The sequence below is a fragment of the Hyla sarda genome, assembly GCF_029499605.1.
Source record: "Hyla sarda isolate aHylSar1 chromosome 2 unlocalized genomic scaffold, aHylSar1.hap1 SUPER_2_unloc_7, whole genome shotgun sequence".
In the NCBI taxonomy this organism is placed as follows: Eukaryota; Metazoa; Chordata; class Amphibia; order Anura; family Hylidae; genus Hyla; species Hyla sarda.
In genome coordinates this window covers 99,422-120,125 of record NW_026607614.1, presented here as the reverse complement: position 1 = coordinate 120,125, position 20,704 = coordinate 99,422, and the positions used below count along the sequence as shown (strand labels likewise).

The 20,704-nt window shown below is 43.4% G+C and overlaps 1 protein-coding gene across 1 annotated transcript in view; it reads right to left on the bottom strand.

The window, feature by feature from the left end:
• Positions 1-8: 8 nt before the first annotated feature.
• Positions 9-20,704, bottom strand: part of HPX (hemopexin) — a 66,257-nt gene continuing 45,561 nt past the window's right edge. Inside the window, exons 7-10 of the mRNA XM_056551318.1 lie at positions 13,872-13,988; positions 13,613-13,743; positions 11,526-11,679; positions 9-1,106 (exon numbers count right to left, since the gene is read on the bottom strand). Of these exons, the coding sequence (XP_056407293.1) occupies positions 889-1,106; positions 11,526-11,679; positions 13,613-13,743; positions 13,872-13,988 (620 nt within the window). The 3' untranslated portion in view covers positions 9-888. The remainder of the gene's footprint in view (positions 1,107-11,525; positions 11,680-13,612; positions 13,744-13,871; positions 13,989-20,704) is intronic.

The following is a 20,704-nucleotide window of genomic DNA, read 5'->3' as shown; positions in this document are numbered from 1 at the left end:
TCACATATGCGTGTTCCCCCCCCCCCCCATATGTATGTTCGTTGTTTTGGCCAGGAACTTTTTAACTTTTCTTCCTGAGAACAAAAGGATTGGGCACTTAAAATCCAACATCCCCTTTGTCCCCTGAGAACCCAACAATTCCATAGGTCCCTAATTAACAAACAGTCCATTGATGTTTCCTTTTAGTCTCTATTCAGCTAATTTACGACAGATATGTGCTATTACAGACAGGAGGCCTCCATGCTACTAAGGGGCGTCTATTAAATTGGATGACACAGGACCTCCAGGGACAATGTGAAACACAGTGTGAAAAGAGCCAAAATAGAGACCCAATACCAAGAGATGATAAGATGGGGCGCTTCTAGAGACTCAACGCCTCCTAAAGGCAACAGAGAACCAAAGAGCCAACGAACATACAAAACTGGGAAACAGGTCGCAAACCCATCTATAGACTCTGTTCATATGACAAGGGACAAGCATGGGACCATGTCCCCCAAATACCACAGGCTTGTGGACATGGCTGGACTCTTTTGGCTTTGAGTGCCTAGGAGGGTATATAGATGTCATATTGGGGTTCTCTGCTCTGCCCACCAGCAGGATATAACAATGTATGGCTTCAGCTTTCCTGATGAGCAGTGGTCTCTGCAGACCCTGTATAGTGAGGGGCACTCGTGATGAGACGACAGGAGGGCCCAGTCCTCAGGTCTATGGGTCTATATACCAGTGGTGATGACCATGCACGAGGTCTAGGAGATCTTTGAAGGTCCTTAAAGAACACTAAACATATACATCATTATAGGAGGACACATCTCAATATCAAATCTACTACTAAGATGGTGGAAATATCTCCATATTTGAGACCCACCTGGGCGCTGCTGCCCCATCTATCTAACAGTCCAGAAAGTAGGATGCAATGTTCTTGGTGGGCGGAGCTTTCACGTTGGAGAGTAGCTCCGTCACATCCTTGTAGTGGTAGAAGGACTGACCCCGAAAGAGGTACAAGCCGTGAGTGTTACACATGGCGCTGTCCAGCTCATCGTGGATGATGGTCCTGTCTTCACCAGAGCGTTTCCGAGTGGTTAGATCCACAAGTGTCAGCTTGTTCCCTGCACAGAAGAGACTTCCAGTCAGTGGATACAACATGTCTACTACTATTATATTATAGAGATTTGTAACCTCCATCAGACTCTTGTATATACACTAGAGCGGTCATCACACATGGCTGTAATTGTTTGTTTTCAGGGATCGGACCAATTATAAACCCTAGAGGCCCTTAGTGTTACACAGTGACTATTGGTTCTCCTGACTACTGCCCCATGTGGAAGTCCCTGGGATTAGCTAGAGAAGAAGCTGATCTCCTCTTTTATCGTCCTATTACACAGGCAGATTATTGCACATTATAAGCTTCCATCACCATTCATTATAAGCGTCAATCGCCATTCATTATAAGCATCACCATTCATTATAAGCGTCCATCACTATTCTTTATCAGCGTCCATCCCCATTCATTATAGGCGTCCATCACCATTCATTATAAGCGGCCATCGCCATTCATTATAAGCGTCCATCGCCATTCATTATAAGCGTCCATCGCTATTCATTATAAGCATCCATCATTATTCATTATAAGCATCCATCGCCATTCATTATAAGCATCCATCACCATTCATTATAAGCGTCCATCACCATTCATTATAAGCATCCATCGCCATTCATTATCAGTGTCCATCGCAATTCATTATAAGTATCGCCATTCATTATAAGCGTCCATCGCCATTCATTATAAGCGTCCATCGCTATTCATTATAAGTGTCCATCGCCATTCATTATAAGCATCACCATTCATTATAAACGTCCATCACCATTCATTATAAGCATCCATCGCCATTCATTATAAGCGTCCATCGCCATTCATTATAAGCGTCCATCACCATTCTTTTCACCGTCCATCGCCATTCATTATAAGCGTCCATCGCCATTCATTATCATCGTCCATCGCCATTCATTATCAGCGTCCATCGCCATTCATTATAAGCGTCCATCACCATTCATTATAAGCGTCCATCGCCATTCATTATAAGCATCCATCACCATTCTTTTCACCGTCCATCGCCATTCATTATAAGCGTCCATCGCCATTCATTATAATCGTCCATCGCCATTCATTATCAGCATCCATCGCCATTCATTATAAGCGTCCATCACCATTCATTATAAGCGTCCATCACCAATCATTATAAGCGTCCATCACCATTCATTATAAGCATCCATCGCCATTCATTATAAGCGTCCATCGCCATTCATTATAAGCGTCCATCGCCATTCATTATAAGCGTCCATCGCCATTCATTATAAGCGTCCATCGCCATTCATTATAAGCGTCCATCGCCATTCATTATAAGCATCCATCGCCATTCATTATAAGCATCCATCGCCATTCATTATAAGCATCCATCGCCATTCATTATAAGCTTCCATCGCCTTTCATTATAAGCGTCCATCGCCATTCATTATAAGCTTCCATCGCCTTTCATTATAAGCGTCCATCGCCATTCATTATAAGCATCCATCGCCATTCATTATAAGCTTCCATCGCCATTCATTATAAGCGTCCATCGCCATTCATTATCAGTGTCCATCGCCATTCATTATAAGCATCGCCATTCATTATAAGCATCCATCACCATTCATTATAAGCGTCCATCACCATTCATTATAAGTGTCCATCACCATTCATTATAAGCATCCATCGCCATTCATTATAAGTGTCCATCACCATTCATTATAAGCTTCCATCGCCTTTCATTATAAGCGTCCATCGCCATTCATTATAAGCTTCCATCGCCATTCATTATAAGCTTCCATCGCCATTCATTATAAGCGTCCATCGCCATTCATTATCAGTGTCCATCGCCATTCATTATAAGCATCGCCATTCATTATAAGCATCCATCACCATTCATTATAAGCGTCCATCACCATTCATTGTAAGCATTCATCACCATTCATTATAAGCGTCCATCACCATTCATTATAAGCGTCCATCCCCATTCATTATAAGTGTCCATCGACATTCATTATAAGCGTCCATCGCCTTTCATTATAAGCGTCCATCGCCATTCATTATAAGTGTCCATCACCAATCATTATAAGCGTCCATCACCATTCATTATAAGCATCCATCGCCATTCATTATAAGCTTCCATCGCTATTCATTATAAGCGTCCATCCCCATTCATTATAAGCGTCCATCGCCATTCATTATAAGCGTCCATCGCCATTCATTATAAGCATCCATCGCCATTCATTATAAGCATCCATCGCCATTCATTATCAGTGTCCATCGCCATTCATTATAAGCATCGCCATTCATTATAAGCGTCCATCACCATTCATTATAAGCGTCCATCACCATTCATTATAAGCCTCCATCGCCATTCATTTTAAGTGTCCATCGCCATTCATTATAAGCGTCCATCCCCATTCATTATAAGCGTCCATCGCCATTCATTATAAGCGTCCATCACCATTCATTATAAGCGTCCATCACCATTCATTATAAGCGTCCATCGCCATTCATTATAAGCGTCCATCGCCATTCATTATAAGCGTCCATCGCCATTCATTATAAGCGTCCATCGCCATTCATTATAAGCGTCCATCGCCATTCATTATAAGCATCCATCACCATTCATTATAAGCGTCCATCCCCATTCATTATAAGTGTCCATCACCATTCATTATAAGCGTCCATCGCCATTCATTATAAGTGTCCATCACCATTCATTATAAGTGTCCATTACCATTCATTATAAGCGTCCATCACCATTCATTATAAGTGTCCATCACCATTCATTATAAGTATCCATCACCATTCATTATAAGCGTCCATCACCATTCATTATAAGCGTCCATCGCCATTCATTATAAGCGTCCATCGCCATTCATTATAAGTGTCCATCGCCATTCATTATAATTATCGCTATTCATTATAAGCGTCCATCACCATTCATTATAAGTGTCCATCACCATTCATTATAAGCGTCCATCACCATTCATTATAAGTGTCCATCGCCATTCATTATAAGCATCGCTATTCATTATAAGCATCCATCACCATTCATTATAAGCGTCCATCGCCATTCATTATAAGCGTCCATCGCCATTCATTATAAGCGTCCATCACCATTCATTATAAGCGTCCATCGCCATTCATTATAAGCGTCCATCGCCATTCATTATAAGCGTCCATCGCCATTCATTATAAGCGTCCATCGCCATTCATTATAAGCATCCATCGCCATTCATTATAAGCTTCCATCGCCATTCATTATAAGCGTCCATCGCCATTCATTATAAGCGTCCATCGCCATTCATTATAAGCGTCAATCGCCATTCATTATAAGCGTCCATCGCCATTCATTATAAGCGTCCATCGCCATTCATTATAAGCGTCCATCCCCATTCATTATAAGCGTCCATCACCATTCATTATAAGCGTCCATCACCATTCATTATAAGCGTCCATCACCATTCATTATAAGCGTCCATCGCCATTCATTATAAGCGTCCATCGCCATTCATTATAAGCATCCATCGCCATTCATTATAAGCTTCCATCGCCATTCATTATAAGCGTCCATCGCCATTCATTATAAGCGTCCATCGCCATTCATTATAAGCGTCCATCGCCATTCATTATAAGCGTCCATCGCCATTCATTATAAGCGTCCATCGCCATTCATTATAAGCGTCCATCACCATTCATTATAAGTGTCCATCACCATTCATTATAAGCGTCCATCGCCATTCATTATAAACGTCCATCCCCATTCATTATAAGCGTCCATCGCCATTCATTATAAGTGTCCATCACCATTCATTATAAGCGTCCATCGCCATTCATTATAAACGTCCATCCCCATTCATTATAAGCGTCCATCGCCATTCATTATAAGCATCCATCACCATTCATTATAAGCGTCCATCACCATTCATTATAAGCGTCCATCGCCATTCATTATAAGCGTCCATCGCCATTCATTATAAGTGTCCATCACCATTCATTATAAGTGTCCATCGCCATTCATTATAAGTGTCCATCGCCATTCATTATAAGCATCGCTATTCATTATAAGCGTCCATCACCATTCATTATAAGCGTCCATCGCCATTCATTATAAGTGTCCATCGCCATTCATTATAAGCGTCCATCACCATTCATTATAAGTGTCCATCACCATTCATTATAAGTATCCATCACCATTCATTATAAGCGTCCATCACCATTCATTATAAGCGTCCATCGCCATTCATTATAAGCGTCCATCGCCATTCATTATAAGCGTCCATCGCCATTCATTATAAGCGTCCATCGCCATTCATTATAAGCGTCCATCACCATTCATTATAAGTGTCCATCGCCATTCATTATAAGCGTCCATCGCCATTCATTATAAGTGTCCATCACCATTCATTATAAGCGTCCATCGCCATTCATTATAAGCGTCCATCACCATTCATTATAAGTGTCCATCACCATTCATTATAAGTATCCATCACCATTCATTATAAGCGTCCATCACCATTCATTATAAGCGTCCATCGCCATTCATTATAAGCGTCCATCGCCATTCATTATAAGCGTCCATCGCCATTCATTATAAGCGTCCATCACCATTCATTATAAGTGTCCATCACCATTCATTATAAGCGTCCATCGCCATTCATTATAAGCGTCCATCACCATTCATTATAAGCGTCCATCGCCATTCATTATAAGCGTCCATCGCCATTCATTATAAGCGTCCATCGCCATTCATTATAAGCATCCATCGCCATTCATTATAAGCTTCCATCGCCATTCATTATAAGCGTCCATCGCCATTCATTATAAGCGTCCATCGCCATTCATTATAAGCATCGCTATTCATTATAAGCGTCCATCACCATTCATTATCAGCGTCCATCACCATTCATTATAAGCGTCCATCGCCATTCATTATAAGCGTCCATCCCCATTCATTATAAGCGTCCATCGCCATTCATTATAAGCGTCCATCGCCATTCATTATAAGCGTCCATCGCCATTCATTATAAGCTTCCATCGCCATTCATTATAAACGTCCATCACCATTCATTATAAGCGTCCATCGCCATTCATTATAAGTGTCCATCTCCATTTATTATAAGCATCGCCATTCATTATATGTGTCCATCACCATTCATTATAAGCGTCCATCGCCATTCATTATAAGCTTCCATCGCCATTCATTATAAACGTCCATCACCATTCATTATAAGCGTCCATCGCCATTCATTATAAGCGTCCATCTCCATTCATTATAAGTGTCCATCGCCATTCATTATAAGCATCGCTATTCATTATATGTGTCCATCACCATTCATTATAAGCGTCCATCGCCATTCATTATAAGCGTCCATCGCCATTCATTATAAACGTCCATCACCATTCATTATAAGCATCCATCGCCATTCATTATAAGCGTCCATCGCCATTCATTATAAGCATCCATCACCATTCATTATAAGTGTCCATCGCCATTCATTATAAGCATCGCCATTCATTATATGTGTCCATCACCATTCATTATAAGCGTCCATCGCCATTCATTATAAGCTTCCATCGCCATTCATTATAAGCGTCCATCGCCATTCATTATAAGCGTCCATCTCCATTCATTATAAGCATCCATCACCATTCATTATAAGCGTCCATCGCCATTCATTATAAGCATCGCTATTCATTATAAGCGTCCATCACCATTCATTATAAGCGTCCATCGCCATTCATTATAAGCGTCCATCCCCATTCATTATAAGCGTCCATCGCCATTCATTATAAGCGTCCATCGCCATTCATTATAAGTGTCCATCGCTATTCATTATCAGCGTCCATCACCATTCATTATAAGCGTCCATCGCCATTCATTATAAGCGTCCATCCCCATTCATTATAAGCGTCCATCCCCATTCATTATAAGCGTCCATCGCCATTCATTATAAGCGTCCATCGCCATTCATTATAAGCGTCCATCGCCATTCATTATAAGCGTCCATCGCCATTCATTATAAGCGTCCATCGCCATTCATTATAAGCGTCCATCGCCATTCATTATAAGCGTCCATCGTCATTCATTATAAGCGTCCATCGCCATTCATTATAAGCATCGCCATTCATTATATGTGTCCATCACCATTCATTATAAGCGTCCATCGCCATTCATTATAAGCTTCCATCGCCATTCATTATAAGCGTCCATCGCCATTCATTATAAGCATCCATCTCCATTCATTATAAGTGTCCATCGCCATTCATTATAAGCATCCATCGCCATTCATTATAAGTGTCTATCACCATTCATTATAATCGTCCATCGCCATTCATTATAAGTGTCCATCGCCATTCATTATAAGCATCCATCGCCATTCATTATAAGTGTCCATCGCCATTCATTATAAGCGTCCATCGTCATTCATTATAAGTGTCCATCACCATTCATTATAAGCGTCCATCGCCATTCATTATAAGCGTCCATCGCCATTCATTATAAGCGTCCATCGCCATTCATTATAAGCGTCCATCGCCATTCATTATAAGCGTCCATCGCTATTCATTATAAGCGTCCATCTCCATTCATTTTAATTGTCCAACGCCATTCATTATAAGCATCCATCGCCATTCATTATAAGTGTCCATCGCCATTCATTATAAGCGTCCATCGCCATTCATTATAAGCGTCCATCACCATTCATTATAAGCGTCCATCGCCATTCATTATAAGCGTCCATCCCCATTCATTATAAGCGTCCATCCCCATTCATTATAAGCGTCCATCGCCATTCATTATAAGCGTCCATCACCATTCATTATAAGCGTCCATCGCCATTCATTATAAGCGTCCATCCCCATTCATTATAAGCGTCCATCCCCATTCATTATAAGTGTCCATCACCATTCATTATAAGCGTCCATCGCCATTCATTATAAGCGTCCATCGCCATTCATTATAAGCGTCCATCGCCATTCATTATAAGCGTCCATCGCCATTCATTATAAGCGTCCATCGCCATTCATTATAAGCGTCCATCGCCATTCATTATAAGCGTCCATCGCCATTCATTATAAGCGTCCATCGTCATTCATTATAAGCGTCCATCGCCATTCATTATAAGCATCGCCATTCATTATATGTGTCCATCACCATTCATTATAAGCGTCCATCGCCATTCATTATAATCGTCCATCGCCATTCATTATAAGCGTCCATCGCCATTCATTATAAGCATCCATCTCCATTCATTATAAGTGTCCATCGCCATTCATTATAAGCATCCATCGCCATTCATTATAAGTGTCCATCACCATTCATTATAATCGTCCATCGCCATTCATTATAAGTGTCCATCGCCATTCATTATAAGCATCCATCGCCATTCATTATAAGTGTCCATCTCCATTCATTATAAGCGTCCATCGCCATTCATTATAAGCGTCCATCGCTATTCATTATAAGCGTCCATCACCATTCATTTTAAGTGTCCAACGCCATTCATTATAAGCATTCATCACCATTCATTATAAGTGTCCATCGCCATTCATTATAAGCGTCCATCGCCATTCATTATAAGCGTCCATCACCATTCATTATAAGCGTCCATCGCCATTCATTATAAGTGTCCATCGCCATTCATTATAAGCGTCCATCGCCATTCATTATAAGCGTCCATCGCCATTCATTATAAGCGTCCATCGCCATTCATTATAAGCGTCCATCGCCATTCATTATAAGCGTCCATCGCCATTCATTATAAGCGTCCATCGTCATTCATTATAAGCGTCCATCGCCATTCATTATAAGCATCGCCATTCATTATATGTGTCCATCACCATTCATTATAAGCATCCATCGCCATTCATTATAAGCTTCCATCGCCATTCATTATAAGCGTCCATCGCCATTCATTATAAGCATCCATCTCCATTCATTATAAGTGTCCATCGCCATTCATTATAAGCATCCATCGCCATTCATTATAAGCGTCCATCGCCATTCATTATAAGCATCCATCGCCATTCATTATAAGTGTCTATCACCATTCATTATAATCGTCCATCGCCATTCATTATAAGTGTCCATCGCCATTCATTATAAGCATCCATCGCCATTCATTATAAGTGTCCATCGCCATTCATTATAAGCGTCCATCGCCATTCATTATAAGTGTCCATCGCCATTCATTATAAGCGTCCATCACCATTCATTTTAAGTGTCCAACGCCATTCATTATAAGCATTCATCACCATTCATTATAAGTGTCCATCGCCATTCATTATAAGCGTCCATCGCCATTCATTATAAGCGTCCATCACCATTCATTATAAGCGTCCATCGCCATTCATTATAAGTGTCCATCGCCATTCATTATAAGCGTCCATCGCCATTCATTATAAGCGTCCATCGCCATTCATTATAAGCGTCCATCGCCATTCATTATAAGCGTCCATCGCCATTCATTATAAGCGTCCATCGCCATTCATTATAAGCGTCCATCGTCATTCATTATAAGCGTCCATCGCCATTCATTATAAGCATCGCCATTCATTATATGTGTCCATCACCATTCATTATAAGCGTCCATCGCCATTCATTATAAGCTTCCATCGCCATTCATTATAAGCGTCCATCGCCATTCATTATAAGCATCCATCTCCATTCATTATAAGTGTCCATCGCCATTCATTATAAGCATCCATCGCCATTCATTATAAGCGTCCATCGCCATTCATTATAAGCATCCATCGCCATTCATTATAAGTGTCTATCACCATTCATTATAATCGTCCATCGCCATTCATTATAAGTGTCCATCGCCATTCATTATAAGCATCCATCGCCATTCATTATAAGTGTCCATCGCCATTCATTATAAGCGTCCATCGCCATTCATTATAAGCATCGCCATTCATTATATGTGTCCATCACCATTCATTATAAGCGTCCATCGCCATTCATTATAATCGTCCATCGCCATTCATTATAAGCGTCCATCGCCATTCATTATAAGCGTCCATCGCCATTCATTATAAGCGTCCATCACCATTCATTATAATCGTCCATCGCCATTCATTATAAGTGTCCATCGCCATTCATTATAAGCATCCATCGCCATTCATTATAAGTGTCCATCTCCATTCATTATAAGCGTCCATCGCCATTCATTATAAGCGTCCATCACCATTCATTTTAAGTGTCCAACGCCATTCATTATAAGCGTCCATCGCCATTCATTATAAGCGTCCATCACCATTCATTATAAGCGTCCATCGCCATTCATTATAAGTGTCCATCGCCATTCATTATAAGCGTCCATCGCCATTCATTATAAGCGTCCATCGCCATTCATTATAAGCATTCATCACCATTCATTATAAGTGTCCATCGTCATTCATTATAAGCGTCCATCGCCATTCATTATAAGCGTCCATCGCCATTCATTATAAGCGTCCATCGCCATTCATTATAAGCGTCCATCCCCATTCATTATAAGCGTCCATCGCCAATCATTATAAGCATCCATCGCCATTCATTATAAGCATCCATCGCCATTCATTATAAGCGTCCATCGCCATTCATTATAAGTTTCCATCACCATTCATTATAAGTGTCCATCGCCATTCATTATAAGTGTCCATCGCCATTCATTATAAGTGTCCATCACCATTCATTATAAGTGTCCATCGTCATTCATTATAAGTGTCCATCGCCATTCATTATAAGCGTCCATCGCCATTCATTATAAGTTTCCATCACCATTCATTATAAGTGTCCATCGCCATTCATTATAAGTGTCCATCGCCATTCATTATAAGTGTCCATCACCATTCATTATAAGTGTCCATCGTCATTCATTATAAGTGTCCATCGCCATTCATTATAAGCGTCCATCGCCATTCATTATAAGCATCCATCACCATTCATTATAAGCGTCCATCGCCAATCATTATAAGTGTCCATCGCCATTCATTATAAGCGTCCATCGCCATTCATTATAAGTGTCCATCATCATTCATTATAAGTGTCCATCGCCATTCATTATAAGCGTCCATCGCCATTCATTATAAGCCTCCATCACCATTCATTATAAGCGTCCATCGCCAATCATTATAAGTGTCCATCGCCATTCATTATAAGCGTCCATCGCCATTCATTATAAGTGTCTCCATTCATTGAAAGGACCGGACAATGTTTTTGGTGGTTCATGAAGCCATTCGCTACTCCTGACAATCGCCTCTTCCTTTCGCCGCGCACCCCGACTGACTTGTAAGCAAATGGCGCTTGTAATGGACAATAATCTGCTCCCATAAAAAGTTGCCCAACCATTGTTAGCGGGATCAGTAAATGACACTCATCTGACATCTACAGCAGGGTGAGATAGAGGGTGCTCTAGATGGCGGTCAATTATCAGACAGTGATGGAGAGGAGGAGACCTGGGACACTCACCTCTGATGAGATACAAGTCACTGGAGTGCGGGCAGGTGAAGGCGGCATCCACTGCGGTCACCCCGGGCACCTCCCATTCCTCCTCTATGGCCTTTGGATAAGCTGCAACCGGGATGAAGATTTGTTCTGACAAGTAAACTGTGACCTGGGTCCCCTACGAGTAAGAGAAGGAATCGGGAAAAAATCCACCATCTGTAAACATTGTCCCCAAAACTCCCACCAGATTATACAAAGTGTCTGCTCCATTATACTGTTACACAATATGGCAGCTGTAATTTCCTCCCCTCTCACAGTACAGAGACTGCAGCATCATCCCCTCCTCTCCCCTCTCACAGTACAGAGACTGCAGCATCATCCCCTCCTCTCCCCTCTCACAGTACAGAGACTGCAGCATAATCCCCTCCTCTCCCCTCTCACAGTACAGAGATTGCAGCATCATCCCCTCCTCTCCCCTCTCACAGTACAGAGACTGCAGCATCATCCCCTCCTCTCCCCTCTCACAGTACAGTGACTGCAGCATCATCCCCTCCTCTCCCCTCTCACAGTACAGAGACTGCAGCATCTTCCCCTCCTCTCCCCTCTCACAGTACAGAGACTGCAGCATCTTCCCCTCCTCTCCCCTCTCACAGTACAGAGACTGCAGCATCTTCCCCTCCTCTCCCCTCTCACAGTACAGAGACTGCAGCATCTTCCCCTCCTCTCCCCTCTCACAGTACAGAGACTGCAGCATCATCCTCCTCCTCTCCCCTCTCACAGTACAGAGACTGCAGCATCTTCCCCTCCTCTCCCCTCTCACAGTACAGAGACTGCAGCATCTTCCCCTCCTCTCCCCTCTCACAGTACAGAGACTGCAGCATCTTCCCCTCCTCACCCCTCTCACAGTACAGAGACTGCAGCATCATCCCCCTCCTCTCCCCTCTCACAGTACAGAGACTGCAGCATCTTCCCCTCCTCTCCCCTCTCACAGTACAGAGACTGCAGCATCTTCCCCTCCTCTCCCCTCTCACAGTACAGAGACTGCAGCATCATCCCCCTCCTCTCCCCTCTCACAGTACAGAGACTGCAGCATCTTCCCCTCCTCTCCCCTCTCACATTACAGAGACTGCAGCATCTTCCCCTCCTCTCCCCTCTCACAGTACAGAGACTGCAGCATCATCCTCCTCCTCTCCTCTCTCACAGTACAGAGACTGCAGCATCATCCCCTCCTCTCCCCTCTGACAGTACAGAGACTGCAGCATCTTCCCCTCCTCTCCCCTCTCACAGTACAGAGACTGCAGCATCTTCCCCTCCTCACCCCTCTCACAGTACAGAGACTGCAGCATCATCCCCTCCTCTCCCTCTCACAGTACAGAGACTGCAGCATCTTCCCCTCCTCTCCCCTCTCACAGTACAGAGACTGCAGCATCTTCCCCTCCTCTCCCCTCTCACAGTACAGAGACTGCAGCATCATCCCTCCTCTCCCCTCTCACAGTACAGAGACTGCAGCATCATCCCCTCCTCTCCCCTCTGACAGTACAGAGACTGCAGCATCTTCCCCTCCTCTCCCCTCTCACAGTACAGAGACTGCAGCATCATCCCCTCCTCTCCCCTCTCACAGTACAGAGACTGCAGCATCATCCCCTCCTCTCCCCTCTGACAGTACAGAGACTGCAGCATCTTCCCCTCCTCTCCCCTCTGACTGTACAGAGACTGCAGCATCATCCCCTCCTCTCCCCTCTGACAGTACAGAGACTGCAGCATCATACCCTCTCCCCTCTCAGTACAGAGACTGCAGCATCATCCCCTCCTCTCCCCTCTCACAGTACAGAGACTGCAGCATCTTCGCCTCCTCTCCTCTCTCACAGTACAGAGACTGCAGCATCATCCCCTCCTCTCCCCTCTGACAGTACAGAGACTGCAGCATCTTCCCCTCCTCTCCCCTCTGACAGTACAGAGACTGCAGCATCATCCCCTCCTCTCCCCTCTCAGTACAGAGACTGCAGCATCATACCCTCTCCCCTCTCAGTACAGAGACTGTAGCATCATCCCCTCCTCCCCCTCACAAAATGCAGTCTCATACATGTAATGGGGTACAGGGACACACGCACCTGAATGAAATACATCCGATTCTGATGGGTGAAAGCAGCATCCACCGTCCCCTGCAGGTTACTCCAGGTGTGATTTAGGGGCCAGGCGTGCCATCCATCTTTACTGCTGTCCAGACGGAAGTACCAGCCCCCTGAAAGAAAGAAGGTGAGGACATGACATGATGACATAGTGGGTCAAGCTCTATTTTCCGTTGCCCACTCTTCATGCAGGTCCCTACATGAGCTTCATCATCCATAAGAAAACAGCTCATTGAGTCACCTCGGAACGCGTAGGTCCGGGACTTGTCGTCAGAGCTGAACGCCTCGAAGGATCTATTGCTGCAGCGGTTCTGAATGGACACAAGGGTGGCGTTCTGCCGGGCAGCATGACCATGTCCTGGAGGAGAAATAAGATGTTACGTCACGGAGATGTCATAGTGGTTCCTCTAGTCAGTGTATATAGTGAGGCATGGACCTCAGTCATGGAGATGTTATAGTGGTTCCTCTAGTCAGTGTATATAGTGAGGCATGGACCTCAGTCATGGAGATGTCATAGTGGTTCCTCTAGTCAGTGTATATAGTGAGGCATGGACCTCAGTCATGGAGATGTTATAGTGGTTGTTCCTCTAGTCAGTGTATATAGTGAGGCATGGACCTCAGTCATGGAGATGTTATAGTGGTTCCTCTAGTCAGTGTATATAGTGAGGCATGGACCTCAGTCATGGAGATGTTATAGTGGTTGTTCCTCTAGTCAGTGTATATAGTGAGGCATGGACCTCAGTCATGGAGATGTTATAGTGGTTGTTCCTCTAGTCAGTGTATATAGTGAGGCATGGACCTCAGTCATGGAGATGTCATAGTGGTTCCTCTAGTCAGTGTATATAGTGAGGCATGGACCTCAGTCATGGAGATGTTATAGTGGTTGTTCCTCAAGTCAGTGTATATAGTGAGGCATGGACCTCAGTCATGGAGATGTTATAGTGGTTCCTCTAGTCAGTGTATATAGTGAGGCATGGACCTCAGTCATGGAGATGTTATAGTGGTTGTTCTTCTAGTCAGTGTATATAGTGAGGCATGGACCTCAGTCATGGAGATGTTATAGTGGTTCCTCTAGTCAGTGTATATAGTGAGGCATGGACCTCAGTCATGGAGATGTTATAGTGGTTGTTCCTCTAGTCAGTGTATATAGTGAGGCATGGACCTCAGTCATGGAGATGTTATAGTGGTTGTTCCTCTAGTCAGTGTATATAGTGAGGCATGGACCTCAGTCATGGAGATGTTATAGTGGTTGTTCCTCTAGTCAGTGTATATAGTGAGGCATGGACCTCAGTCATGGAGATGTTATAGTGGTTGTTCTTCTAGTCAGTATATATAGTGAGGCATGGACCTCAGTCATGAAGATGTTATAGTGGTTCCTCTAGTCAGTGTATATAGTGAGGCATGGACCTCAGTCATGGAGATGTTATAGTGGTTCCTCTAGTCAGTGTATATAGTGAGGCATGGACCTCAGTCATGGAGATGTTATAGTGGTTGTTCTTCTAGTCAGTGTATATAGTGAGGCATGGACCTCAGTCATGGAGATGTTATAGTGGTTCCTCTAGTCAGTGTATATAGTGAGGCATGGACCTCAGTCATGGATATGTTATAGTGGTTCCTCTAGTCAGTGTATATAGTGAGGCACGGACCTCAGTCATGGAGATGTTATAGTGGTTGTTCCTCTAGTCAGTGTATATAGTGAGGCATGGACCTCAGTCATGAAGATGTTATAGTGGTTCCTCTAGTCAGTGTATATAGTGAGGCATGGACCTCAGTCATGGAGATGTTATAGTGGTTCCTCTAGTCAGTGTATATAGTGAGGCATGGACCTCAGTCATGGAGATGTTATAGTGGTTGTTCCTCTAGTCAGTGTATATAGTGAGGCATGGACCTCAGTCATGGAGATGTTATAGTGGTTACTCTAGTCAGTGTATATAGTGAGGCATGGACCTCAGTCATGGAGATGTTATAGTGGTTCCTCTAGTCAGTGTATATAGTGAGGCATGGACCTCAGTCATGGAGATGTTATAGTGGTTGTTCCTCTAGTCAGTGTATATAGTGAGGCATGGACCTCAGTCATGGAGATGTTATAGTGGTTCCTCTAGTCAGTGTATATAGTGAGGCATGGACCTCAGTCATGGAGATGTTATAGTGGTTCCTCTAGTCAGTGTATATAGTGAGGCATGGACCTCAGTCATGGAGATGTTATAGTGGTTCCTCTAGTCAGTGTATATAGTGAGGCATGGACCTCAGTCATGGAGATGTTATAGTGGTTCCTCTAGTCAGTGTATATAGTGGGGCATGGACCTCAGTCATGGAGATGTTATAGTGGTTGTTCTAGTCAGTGTATATAGTGAGGCATGGACCTCAGTCATGGAGATGTTATAGTGGTTCCTCTAGTCAGTGTATATAGTAAGGCATGGACCTCAGTCATGGAGATGTTATAGTGGTTGTTCCTCTAGTCAGTGTATATAGTGAGGCATGGACCTCAGTCATGGAGATGTTATAGTGGTTCCTCTAGTCAGTGTATATAGTGAGGCATGGACCTCAGTCATGGAGATGTTATAGTGGTTCCTCTAGTCAGTGTATATAGTGAGGCATGGACCTCAGTCATGGAGATGTTATAGTGGTTCTTCTAGTCAGTGTATATAGTGAGGCATGGACCTCAGTCATGGAGATGTTATAGTGGTTGTTCCTCTAGTCAGTGTATATAGTGAGGCATGGACCTCAGTCATGGAGATGTTATAGTGGTTCCTCTAGTCAGTGTATATAGTGAGGCATGGACCTCAGTCATGGAGATGTTATAGTGGTTCCTCTAGTCAGTGTATATAGTGAGGCATGGACCTCAGTCATGGAGATGTTATAGTGGTTGTTCCTCTAGTCAGTGTATATAGTGAGGCATGGACCTCAGTCATGGAGATGTTATAGTGATTGTTCCTCTAGTCAGTGTATATAGTGAGGCATGGACCTCAGTCATGGAGATGTTATAGTGGTTGTTTTTCTAGTCAGTGTATATAGTGAGGCATGGACCTCAGTCATGGAGATGTTATAGTGGTTCCTCTAGTCAGTGTATATAGTGAGGCATGGACCTCAGTCATGGAGATGTTATAGTGATTGTTCCTCTAGTCAGTGTATATAGTGAGGCATGGACCTCAGTCATGGAGATGTTATAGTGGTTGTTCTTCTAGTCAGTGTATATAGTGAGGCATGGACCTCAGTCATGGAGATGTTATAGTGGTTCCTCTAGTCAGTGTATATAGTGAGGCATGGACCTCAGTCATGGAGATGTTATAGTGGTTGTTCCTCTAGTCAGTGTATATAGTGAGGCATGGACCTCAGTCATGGAGATGTTATAGTGGTTGTTCCTCTAGTCAGTGTATATAGTGAGGCATGGACCTCAGTCATGGAGATGTTATAGTGGTTCCTCTAGTCAGTGTATATAGTGAGGCATGGACCTCAGTCATGGAGATGTTATAGTGGTTGTTCCTCTAGTCAGTGTATATAGTGAGGCATGGACCTCAGTCATGGAGATGTTATAGTGGTTGTTCCTCTAGTCAGTGTATATAGTGAGGCATGGACCTCAGTCATGGAGATGTTATAGTGGTTCCTCTAGTCAGTGTATATAGTGAGGCATGGACCTCAGTCATGGAGATGTTATAGTGGTTCCTCTAGTCAGTGTATATAGTGAGGCATGGACCTCAGTCATGGAGATGTTATAGTGGTTGTTCCTCTAGTCAGTGTATATAGTGAGGCATGGACCTCAGTCATGGAGATGTTATAGTGGTTGTTCCTCTAGTCAGTGTATATAGTGAGGCATGGACCTCAGTCATGGAGATGTTATAGTGGTTCCTCTAGTCAGTGTATATAGTGAGGCATGGACCTCAGTCATGGAGATGTTATAGTGGTTCCTCTAGTCAGTGTATATAGTGAGGCATGGACCTCAGTCATGGAGATGTTATAGTGGTTGTTCCTCTAGTCAGTGTATATAGTGAGGCATGGACCTCAGTCATGGAGATGTTATAGTGGTTGTTCCTCTAGTCAGTGTATATAGTGAGGCATGGACCTCAGTCATGGAGATGTTATAGTGGTTCCTCTAGTCAGTGTATATAGTGAGGCATGGACCTCAGTCATGGAGATGTTATAGTGGTTCCTCTAGTCAGTGTATATAGTGAGGCATGGACCTCAGTCATGGAGATGTTATAGTGATTGTTCCTCTAGTCAGTGTATATAGTGAGGCATGGACCTCAGTCATGGAGATGTTATAGTGGTTGTTCCTCTAGTCAGTGTATATAGTGAGGCATGGACCTCAGTCATGGAGATGTTATAGTGGTTGTTCCTCTAGTCAGTGTATATAGTGAGGCATGGACCTCAGTCATGGAGATGTTATAGTGGTTGTTCTTCTAGTCAGTGTATATAGTGAGGCATGGACCTCAGTCATGGAGATGTTATAGTGGTTCCTCTAGTCAGTGTATATAGTGAGGCATGGACCTCAGTCATGGAGATGGTATAGTGGTTGTTCTTCTAGTCAGTGTATATAGTGAGGCATGGACCTCAGTCATGGAGATGTTATAGTGGTTGTTCTTCTAGTCAGTGTATATAGTGAGGCATGGACCTCAGTCATGGAGATGTTATAGTGGTTGTTCTTCTAGTCAGTGTATATAGTGAGGCATGGACCTCAGTCATGGAGATGTTATAGTGGTTGTTCCTCTAGTCAGTGTATATAGTGAGGCATGGACCTCAGTCATGGAGATGTTATAGAGGTTGTTCCTCTAGTCAGTGTATATAGTAAGGCATGGACCTCAGTCATGGAGATGTTATAGTGATTGTTCCTCTAGTCAGTGTATATAGTGAGGCATGGACCTCAGTCATGGAGATGTTATAGTGGTTGTTTTTCTAGTCAGTGTATATAGTGAGGCATGGACCTCAGTCATGGAGATGTTATAGTGGTTCCTCTAGTCAGTGTATATAGTGAGGCATGGACCTCAGTCATGGAGATGTTATAGTGGTTCCTCTAGTCAGTGTATATAGTGAGGCATGGACCTCAGTCATGGAGATGTTATAGTGGTTGTTCCTCTAGTCAGTGTATATAGTGAGGCATGGACCTCAGTCATGGAGATGTTATAGTGGTTGTTCCTCTAGTCAGTGTATATAGTGAGGCATGGACCTCAGTCATGGAGATGTTATAGTGGTTCCTCTAGTCAGTGTATATAGTGAGGCATGGACCTCAGTCATGGAGATGTTATAGTGGTTGTTCCTCTAGTCAGTGTATATAGTGAGGCATGGACCTCAGTCATGGAGATGTTATAGTGGTTCCTCTAGTCAGTGTATATAGTGAGGCATGGATCTCAGTCATGGAGATGTTATAGTGGTTCCTCTAGTCAGTGTATATAGTGAGGCATGGACCTCAGTCATGGAGATGTTATAGTGGTTCCTCTAGTCAGTGTATATAGTGAGGCATGGACCTCAGTCATGGAGATGTTATAGTGGTTGTTCCTCTAGTCAGTGTATATAGTGAGGCATGGACCTCAGTCATGGAGATGTTATAGTGGTTGTTCCTCTAGTCAGTGTATATAGTGAGGCATGGACCTCAGTCATGGAGATGTTATAGTGGTTCCTCTAGTCAGTGTATATAGTGAGGCATGGACCTCAGTCATGGAGATGTTATAGTGGTTGTTCCTCTAGTCAGTGTATATAGTGAGGCATGGACCTCAGTCATGGAGATGTTATAGTGGTTGTTCCTCTAGTCAGTGTATATAGTGAGGCATGGACCTCAGTCATGGAGATGTTATAGTGGTTGTTCCTCTAGTCAGTGTATATAGTGAGGCATGGACCTCAGTCATGGAGATGTTATAGTGGTTCCTCTAGTCAGTGTATATAGTGAGGCATGGACCTCAGTCATGGAGATGTTATAGTGGTTGTTCCTCTAGTCAGTGTATATAGTGAGGCATGGACCTCAGTCATGGAGATGTTATAGTGGTTCCTCTAGTCAGTGTATATAGTGAGGCATGGACCTCAGTCATGGAGATGTTATAGTGATTGTTCCTCTAGTCAGTGTATATAGTGAGGCATGGACCTCAGTCATGGAGATGTTATAGTGGTTCTTCTAGTCAGTGTATATAGTGAGGCATGGACCTCAGTCATGGAGATGGTATAGTGGTTGTTCTTCTAGTCAGTGTATATAGTGAGGCATGGACCTCAGTCATGGAGATGTTATAGTGGTTGTTCCTCTAGTCAGTGTATATAGTGAGGCATGGACCTCAGTCATGGAGATGTTATAGAGGTTGTTCCTCTAGTCAGTGTATATAGTGAGGCATGGACCTCAGTCATGGAGATGTTATAGTGATTGTTCCTCTAGTCAGTGTATATAGTGAGGCATGGACCTCAGTCATGGAGATGTTATAGTGGTTGTTTTTCTAGTCAGTGTATATAGTGAGGCATGGACCTCAGTCATGGAGATGTTATAGTGGTTCCTCTAGTCAGTGTATATAGTGAGGCATGGACCTCAGTCATGGAGATGTTATAGTGGTTCCTCTAGTCAGTGTATATAGTGAGGCATGGACCTCAGTCATGGAGATGTTATAGTGATTGTTCCTCTAGTCAGTGTATATAGTGAGGCATGGACCTCAGTCATGGAGATGTTATAGTGATTGTTCCTCTAGTCAGTGTATATAGTGAGGCATGGACCTCAGTCATGGAGATGTTATAGTGATTGTTCCTCTAGTCAGTGTATATAGTGAGGCATGGACCTCAGTCATGGAGATGTTATAGTGGTTGTTTTTCTAGTCAGTGTATATAGTGAGGCATGGACCTCAGTCATGGAGATGTTATAGTGGTTCCTCTAGTCAGTGTATATAGTGAGGCATGGACCTCAGTCATGGAGATGTTATAGTGATTGTTCCTCTAGTCAGTGTATATAGTGAGGCATGGACCTCAGTCATGGAGATGTTATAGTGGTTGTTCCTCTAGTCAGTGTATATAGTGAGGCATGGACCTCAGTCATGGAGATGTTATAGTGGTTGTTCCTCTAGTCAGTGTATATAGTGAGGCATGGACCTCAGTCATGGAGATGTTATAGTG